Source organism: Phoenix dactylifera, chromosome 10 (genome assembly GCF_051530095.1).
Source record: "Phoenix dactylifera cultivar Ajwa chromosome 10, Ajwa_hap1_PhDact_Kaust_v1.1, whole genome shotgun sequence".
Classification (NCBI taxonomy): Eukaryota; Viridiplantae; Streptophyta; class Magnoliopsida; order Arecales; family Arecaceae; genus Phoenix; species Phoenix dactylifera.
This window is the reverse complement of record NC_143199.1, coordinates 20,195,017-20,204,200: the sequence shown is the minus strand read 5'-3', so window position 1 is coordinate 20,204,200 and position 9,184 is coordinate 20,195,017. Positions and strand designations below refer to the sequence as shown.

At 41.6% G+C, this 9,184-nt stretch overlaps 1 protein-coding gene across 1 annotated transcript; it reads left to right on the top strand.

Moving 5' to 3' along the window:
- The first annotated feature begins 212 nt into the window (after window positions 1-212).
- On the top strand, window positions 213-4,407 carry LOC103697428 (bifunctional pinoresinol-lariciresinol reductase-like). Its single transcript, XM_008779277.6, has 4 exons — window positions 213-560; window positions 2,311-2,551; window positions 3,163-3,366; window positions 3,937-4,407. Exons 1-4 carry the CDS (start codon window positions 231-233, stop codon window positions 4,098-4,100), a joined length of 939 nt encoding a protein of 312 aa, XP_008777499.1. The 5' UTR covers window positions 213-230; the 3' UTR covers window positions 4,101-4,407.
- The last annotated feature ends 4,777 nt before the right edge of the window (window positions 4,408-9,184 follow it).

Genomic DNA, 9,184 nt, shown 5'->3' with positions numbered 1-9,184 from the left:
ATAATTTTAACAACATAATATTTTTTTTATCTATTTATCTATGTAGATATTTTTTCTAGTATTTTTGTCCGTGATAACGGAAGAATTATCCATCAGGTAATTGATTAGAAGACCGTAAATACGTACAGAGAGATGAGAAGATAAGGACGAAGAAGGGTCCCACCCCTTCACCAAATCAGAATGACAAGACAAATAGCTTTCTACTATGCGCGTGTGAGAGAGGGAGGGATATGGAGAAGAGCAGGATTCTTGTGGTGGGGGGAACTGGATACTTGGGGAGGAGGATTGTGAGGGCAAGCTTGGATGATGGACATCCTACCTATGTACTCTACCGGCGGGAGATTGGTGTGGACATCGACAAGGTCCAAATTCTCATGTCGTTCAAGAAGCAAGGTGCTCACCTCGTCGAGGGCTCCTTCTCTGATCACCGAAGCCTTGTGGATGCCATAAAACAAGTAGATGTTGTCATATGTGCCATCTCCGGCGTGCACTTCAGAAGCAACCAAATTCTCCTTCAGCTCAAGCTTGTCGACGCAATAAAAGAGGCCGGAAACATCAAGGTATGATCCCTGAAAGTGTTTTAGGGATAAAAGGTATCACCATGCTTGTGGATGCACATCTGTTGTCATCACTTTTTTCTATATATTTCCAGAAAAAACAATTTGTTTATTCAGCCCAAGTGATCTTTTTATTATAATGGTGGTGGCGATGGGAATAACGGCTCCTCATGATGGTCATAAGTTCTCATTCTCTGCATTTTCTTATGTTTGTTAAAGAAAAGGAAAAAAAAAAGGCTAACAAATCAGCTGGTTAATTTCTTTCTTGGTGAGTGATGTGAATGCAACCAAACCTAATTGCAAATTGTCTATTTAATATAAAAATTGCAAAGGCCTTGGGTTCTCTCTCTCTCTCTCTCTCTCTCTCTCTCTCTAGATCTCTCTCTCTCTCTCTCTCTCTATATATATATATATATATATATATAGATATAATTGTAAAACAAGAAGGAAAAACATTTTACTTTATCTTGTGTTACCTGGATGCTCTCAGCTGGTTCTGAAAATCTGTGTTGAATAAATGTTTAAGCTAGATATGTATCGGGTATTTGGATACATACGATGTTTTGCAGATGCGCTTTTTAAAGACTAATGGAGAGTTGGCTCTTCCGATGATAAGTTTGACCCTTCATTTTGATGGTAGAAGTAACATTCCTTTTTATGACTACCAAAAATGTAGGTATTAAAATTGGAAATTTTAAAAATATAGGTATTAAGAAGATACTTAAGTTATTTTAAAATTTTGAATGAGAAATATTTATATGGAAATATCTTAATATATAATATCTTCTTAATATTTCTTTTCTAAATTTAAATAAATAATACATAAATATATAAATTAAGTAAATGATAATTATCCTAAGTATCTCCATGTCTTTTTTTTTTTATTTTTTTTTTTAGTCGAACCAGATACTTGGATCCATATCTGAATCTAATTTTCGTATCCATATCTATGCAAGACTGCTTAAATTAGTGATGTATGCATGACTTATCAAGATCGATGTGTATGTGTATGTATATGTATATAGCAATTATATAGATTCATATATATGTTACCTAGGCATTTTCTGGTAAGCAAAAGCTAAGCTTTGCCTGTCAACATTGCTATATGTTTTTCTGATGAGAAGGAAGGCTTACCTACCCAAATTTATTAATAGGAAAACTATATACATAAGTAAAAGGCTCCAGTGGGGACTGGCTAGGCCCTTGCTGAGGGAGCCTGCTGAGTCTTGCCCAGCCCTGAAGGAAAGATAGCATTAAGAGAGAGAGAGGGAGAGGGAGCCATTCGATAGAAGATGAGTCTCATACATGTCTTTGACTTGAAGACTACGTGACGTTAGGTTTTGTGGTTTTGGTTTGCTGGGAGCATTTCTATTTGAAGATGCTGAAACTCTGCTTCTTCTACGTTGTTGAGCACTCTGTTGTGTTCCACTTTCAACTTGAGGGCCCTCACCAGCTTTGAAATCAAAATTGCTTAAATTGGGTTCTAAAACATGACATGACACCTATATTATCTTGAGAAATCATACAATTACTCAAATATAACCTTAATCTTGCTTCTATATATGAATTTATATAATGGCGTGGTGGAGGAATTTGGAAGAGTAAATTCCAAGTTACAGTTGCATCACTGGCTTCTTTAAATATTTCTCAAAGAGAGCACCATGCCACACAAACTTATACTCCAAATTATGAATCCATTCTGAGCTCAATTTAATTTTAGACACATATATTTGTAAGACAACATATTTTGCAGCGCTTCTTGCCTTCAGAGTTTGGGATGGATCCTGCAAGGATGGGTCATGCACTAGCCCCTGGAAGAGTGCCGTTTGATGACAAAATGGTGGTGAGAAAGGCCATAGAGGATGCTGGAATCCCCTTCACCTACGTCTCTGCTAATTGTTTTGCAGGTTACTTTGTTGGAGGCCTGTGCCAACTAGGGAAGATTGTTCCATCAAGGGACAGTGTCTGCTTACTTGGAGACGCAAATGTGAAAGGTACGGTGGTTGGTCCCCCACCTTTATTTTTATTTTCTAAGGTGTGTCCTCTTATAGGAAGGCAAATGGCCGCAGATTGAGTGGCTTTACACGTGGCTGATCATGATGGAGGCTTTATGGGTTGAAAAAAAAAAAAGCTATTTAGAGCACTCCGAAATTTGTTATTTTTTAATCTTTTTGAGCGTATCCATATTAGATATGTATGAGTCATCTGCTCTAGCAAAGAGAGAGAGAGATAGGTGTGTCCTCTTAGGCATAAATATCTAGAATCCTTTGTGGTGCGAGTCCAATGCAGTACTTGATGGCTGCCATCAAAAAATGGACGACCATCAAACAAGGCACACCGTATACGACATGTAAGGGCATCTTGTTTAATGGCCGTTTATTTCTTAATGGCGACCATCGAGCGCTGCACTAAACTCTATAGTACAAACTGCATACCGCAGAGGATCCATGCTCCATGCATAACGAGGGGTATACCGCTTCTTTTAATGTCCTTATTTCAATATAGAAGTTGCATGTTTTCACTGAGATAAAAGGCCTCTAAAACAGACCTCAAAATGTAGATTTCTAGTTGAGGATTCTTTAATATCCATTTGATTTTGTGGCAGCAATTTTTGTCGACGAGGATGACATAGCGATGTACACCATCAAGACGATCGACGACCCTCGCATGCTCAACAAAACGCTATACATCCGGCCACCGGAAAACATCCTCTCACAAAGGGAGGTAGTCGAGGCATGGGAGGAGCTCATTGGCAAAGAACTAAGCAAGAGCAGTATTTCAGTGGAAGACTTTCTCGCTAACCTCAAAGGTAGGATTAGGATTAATTAACAGAAATCAGGAGTTGCTATAATGCTATGATTTTACTGATGACAATATAGTAATGGAAAAAAAACGACTTTAGTGATTTAAGCCATCAAATCATCAGCACAATAAGCGACTGGACTCTAAGATATACTGAAACTCATAGCCAATAGGATTCAATAGACAATCAGACCGGGGTTGGAATAAAATTCTGTATCATGCACTTTTACGTGGTAAAAATTCCTTCAATACCAATATTCTCATTTTGATTTATATCTTCATCATTAAGGAGGGGGAGGACCATAAGAAATTGACCATATAGAAACAGTTCATGAAAAATACTTAGAAATTGAAGGAATGCCGGAAGAAGTGGGCATCGCAATTAGGCATCAGTAATAGTAATTATTCGACATGGACCTCATATGATTACCCATCTGCAGTGCGATAACAATTCCTAAATTAGAGCAACGGAGTTTGTACTACTTTGTTGCAGGCTTGCACCTGTGGTATTTGATTACTAGCATCATTCTTGTGCCTTGTATAAATTATAGCTTGCCTTCTCTGCCCACCTTTTCAGGTCAAGACCTTGCTACACAGGAAGGACTTGCGCATTTCTACCATATTTTCTATGAAGGTTGCTTGACAAATTTTGAGATAGGAGATGGAGGGGAAGAGGCTTCTCAGTTGTACCCAGAGGTCACCTACACTCGAGTGAAAGATTACCTTAAACAATATGTGTAATATAAGTACCATAGAAAAAGATATATATATGTATATATATATATATGTATATATATATATATATGTATATATATATATATATGCATATGCATATATGTATATGCATATATGCATATATGTATATGCATATATGCATATATGTATATGCATATATGCATATGCATATATGTATATGCATATATGCATATGCATATATGTATACGTATGTATATGTATATGTATATGTGTGTGTGTGTTTTTTTTGCTTAAAACCGGTGCTTTATACAAGACGTGTACGAATACACCTAATAAAGTCAAAATACAACAACTCGCAGAGTTCCAATGGCAACTCCCCCTCCCCAGACCAAAGGATAAATCCTGAGTGGTGGGCTGTGTAGGCAGCCATCCAGTCAGCCGTCCCGTTGGCTTCTCTAAATATATGCTTAGCCTAAAGGGCCCCCCATCTCTCATCATCATCCCATGTCTTGGATCAAGGGGTGGTCTATGCTCTCACCCCTCGACCCCCTCCGAATCCATCCGATGACTGTGGCAAAGTCGCCCTCCAAAATGATCGATCGGGCCTACAGCACCACCCGCACGTGTCGAAGGCCCGCCCAGGCTGCTCGCAACTCTGTCCCTAGAACCGACGTGTCAAACAACTGGCAGCCGCCTGCCGCCACCATCCTGGAATGCGAGTCCCGTATCACAAAGCCTGCACCGCCCTGCATGCCGCAATCCAGCACCGACCCATCGAAGTTGACCTTGGGGAAGCTCGGGGGTGGGGGCTTTCAGATAAAAATACCGTCTGAGGAGCTACTGAAGTAGAGGAGGAACTCTAGGTGTCCCAAGCTAACAAAGGTCTAGCTGAAGGGTTGGTGGGCCTGATCTCCGTGGCCTGTGCCCGAGCAAACTCTGCAACAAACCTCGGTGACACCCTGCGCTCACCGAAGATGCGAGCATTCCTTGCTAGCCAGATCTGATGTGCCGTGTAAGTCGCTCTAATAGCCTCCTGACAAGTCCGCGAACTGGCTAGCCACTGTCTCATCACCTGTAGAAACTGTGTCCTCGCACTCCAAGCCTCCTGCGGGATCTCTGATCACTGCCATGTCGACCTCGCCCATGTGCACTGAAAGAGCACATGGTCCACTGACTCCTCAGCTCCCCATGTCCCACACTCTGCGGGGAGCCCCAAGTCACGCCTGCTCAGCACTGCTCTCATCGGAAGGGATCTCAAATCACCTTCCATAAGAAGAGGGCTACCCTCGGGTGGAGCCTGGACCTCCAGATCTAAGTACAATCCGTCCCCGGCTCATACTCCAGCTGGATAATACGGGAAAGATCACCCAATCTCACACTGGCCCGACACGAAGTACCCCACACCCTGACATCGGCCCTGCACATCCTGGTACCGGAATGGAATAGATCCTCTCAACTAGGTGTGCCCCAAACAGCTGTCGAAGTCTGGTCCCGTCCCACTTTGCCCCTCCTGGTGCTAGGAGGTCGCACACCCGCAGCCCCTCCGCTGCCTCTGTATCAACCATGGTCAGCCAGCACCTCAAAGGAAGGGCGTCCACCCACGGATCACTGATTACATCAATGCTCTGTCCATCGCCTATCAACCACCTGGTGTTCGCCGACACTGTCGGCAGGTACCTCCTGATCTCGCGCCACATGAAGGAGACTCGACGACTCCTCCGTGTCACCTCTGAACTCCCTCGACCGTATCTGACTGCCATCACCTAACTCCAGATCCGTGTGGCTCTAACATGAACCGAACCACATGACGGGCAAAGAGCGCCTCACACCTCTCCAAGAGGAACTGCACCCCCAGACCGCCCTTACTGGCGGGCAGACAGACCTGCTCCCATGCCACCAAATGCACCCTATGGCCTCCACAGTGTGACCCCCATAAGAAGCTCCGAAGAAGACGCTCAATCCTCAACAGAACCATCTTTGGTACCACAGTGTTGGCCATGAGATACACTAGCATGGACCCCAACATCGATCTGACCAGCGTCAATCTCCCTGATGAGAGCACAAAAGTGCAATCGTCATACCATTTTAATTAGTATTATAGTTAATCTTTAATGATAAAATTAATTAATTAACGTTGTATTTGTGTTTGAGTGCAAGGAATCCAAGAGGCCCAATAACATTGGGTTTGAGCCCAATGCCCGGTAGCCCGAGCTCAACAAATTCCCCAGCTGCCATGCATGCATGAAATTCCGGCCGTCCACGCCATCAACGCAATCAAACCAAGCATCCCACTTCCCAAACCTGTTTCATCAGGTTCATCTCCATACGTTGAGAACACATCCAACCATCAACAGCCACCGTGCCAGGCCGTCCATCTTCCAGAACAAATCCCAGCCCATGCGGAAACAGGGGAGAAGAGAGGATCACGCGTCCGTTTCTCCTCCAACCGCATCCAAACCATGATCTTCAGCCAATCCTTCCCGTGATCCCAGTCTCCACCGCGGCCGTGGTTGGCTCCTCCCAGCAATCCCGCGTCCGTGAAAGAAGCCCCAGCATCCTTCCTTTTCCGCGTGCAATCCCGGACGATTCGCCTCCCAGCAAGGAAGATCTCAGCAGCCCACCTTCCTTCACAGCCGTGGCATCTGTCCCAGCTTCCTCCCATCGATCCCACTGCGGTCTTCATCCGGATCCAGCCGTTTCCCCCACGGATCATGCGCGATCCCAGCAGCACCTGAAGAAGGAAGCCGTGTCCCTCCCTTCCGCTTCAGCTCCCAGTGACCCTGTGATCCAGCAGTGATCCAAGCTCATCCCGTTATCCGTGAATCACCACCCCCAGCCACGGATCACCATCCAGATCAGCTCCCTCCGCCTCATCCGCGTGCGATCGCCTCCTCCCAGCATCCGGAGCCGCGTCCGAGCTCCGTGATCAACGTTCCCAGCTGTCTCCCGGAATCCCAGCGACCGCATTCTTCACACGGCTAAAATCCCAGCGCTCCGCAATCACCGTCGCTGCCAGCTCGCCCCCAACGCGTCTCCAAGAGCTATAAGAAGGAGGGAAGAAGGGAGAGAGGGGGGTGTGCTCGGTGGAGGCCAAGAGAGGAGAGGGCTCGGCTGGTCCAAGGGAGAAGAAGAAACAGAGTATTACTCTGTTCTTGGGAAGAAGAAGAAGATAAAAAAAATATATATTTTATAAGTCCACCGTGGGAGAGAGAGGGAGGAAAGAGAAGTGATTTTTTTCTTTGTTTCCTTTTCTTTATTTTATTTGCAAAATAAGAGGAGTATTAGGCCTCTAATCTCCACTTTTATTTGTAATCAATTTTCTTTTTATGAAATCAAGCAAAATTTCTTTCATGCAATCCCTGTTCTAGGTTCAAGTTAATTTCTTTTTTTTTTATGCAATCTTTTAATTCTTCTTTGATGCAATACAATAAATTTTCTTTGATGCAATTTATGTTCTAGGCTTTTGATCTTCTTAGCACTTGTCTTCATCCATTTTAATTTATGCAAAAAAAAATTTCCTTTGAATAGTTAAACATTTCATGCATTCATAAATACTCTTTGATTTCAAGTACTTGTCTTTTTATTATTTTTAAATAAAAAAATTATTCTCTGGTAGACTAAAAAATCCATCAACATCCTCAAAAAAAAATTATTTTTCTTTAATTAGTCAAAAATCGATTTCAAATCCGAGTGAACGTTCTAATTTTTATGCAACTCCAATCGCCTCCCTGTGGATCGACCTCTTACAACTGCTATTCTTCGAGTAGGAAAGGTAAGAGTAGAATTAAATTTAACTTTTGTTCGTCGGTTCTAACAAGGATCTGTCTAGCATATTTTTAGATAGACAGGAATCGGACGAACAAAATTTCGGCGCCGTTGCCGGGGAGGCAAATCGAGAAGCAAGAACGATCACGAAGATCAAATCAGATTTTGGATGCCCGGAGTGAACGCACTCCGGTAGTAAGTTTTTATTTTTATTAATTTTTCTTATTTTGATTATTTTCAGTTAGTAATTTCGTAGTTATTAAATTCTGAAATTTGAAATTCGAAATTAAAGTTTTCTAAAAAAAAGTAAAAAAAAATTTAAAAAAAAATTCAAAAAAATTCAAAAATTCAAAAATTTAAATTCAAAATTTGAATTCTGTGATTCAAAATTTGAAATTCAAAAAAAAAAGGTTAAAAAAAATAATTAAATTAAAAAATTCAAAAAAAATATTATTTTTGCTAGTAATTGATAAGGTGCAATCCCTCGAGGTTATCATACCTTTATTGGGGCTCCTCACGGAGTAATCTCCAGAGCTTATTCAACGGGCATTCGGAGATTGACTGACGCATAAAGATTTTGTTTAGTTTACATTCAAGTTATTGCTAAAAAAAAATTAAAAAAAATTAAAAAAAAATAAGTAAAAGTAAAAAAAAAATGCTTGCTCATTCAATCAATACAACCTAATGACATTGCATAAACTTTAAAAAATCATTGATTATTTGCTGCATTTAGTATTAAACATTTGCATAAAAGAATTTAAGGGCAAAACCCATTAAAAAGATAAGGTCAGGAAGTCATTACTTGTCCTTAGCCCAAAAATCACCACCTTGCATACTTATCCTAAGCCAAATTAAATTAAAATCAAATTAGACGTTGGCCTTAGGGTTTTCGAGCTCAATTAGGCTCTTGGAAAGAAGCGGCTGAAAGCCACTCCAGTGAGAATTTAGTAATTGGTGATGTCTAGGAAAGTTTTACAACAGTAAGAACTGTTACGGGTATTGTGGTATCGGTGTATCCCTTCTGGCACCACCACACACCCCGGGACTTTCCTGGTCCCTGGTTACTGGATTGCTTAACTGGTAAGCTCAAGCTTAATCTGAAAGGGAGATTAGGAGCTGTCTAATCTAGGAGAGAATTTCAGAAATTTTTTTAACCTGATAAATCTCTGTGCAACTAGATTTAAGAAGCTACTAAACCTCACTTAATTCTAAGACTAATAGGGTCAAATTGTTGTGTGGTGTTGATTGTGGTCATCTGTGTCTAGCCCTTCTCTTCTCTTTTAGTATTTCGTTTAGGAGTCGAGTCTAATTAAGTTATTGATAATGTATGCATGGTAGAAGGTCATTAAGGGATAAATTAATCC

Bases quoted from the DNA above. Each gene is read 5' to 3' on its own strand.
- LOC103697428 (XM_008779277.6), top strand. From the start codon at position 231: ATGGAGAAGAGCAGGATTCTTGTGGTGGGGGGAACTGGATACTTGGGG. The intron at 561-2,310 runs GTATGATCCCTG...CATATTTTGCAG, and splicing joins AAGAGGCCGGAAACATCAAG to CGCTTCTTGCCTTCAGAGTT. The intron at 3,367-3,936 runs GTAGGATTAGGA...CCACCTTTTCAG, and splicing joins CTTTCTCGCTAACCTCAAAG to GTCAAGACCTTGCTACACAG.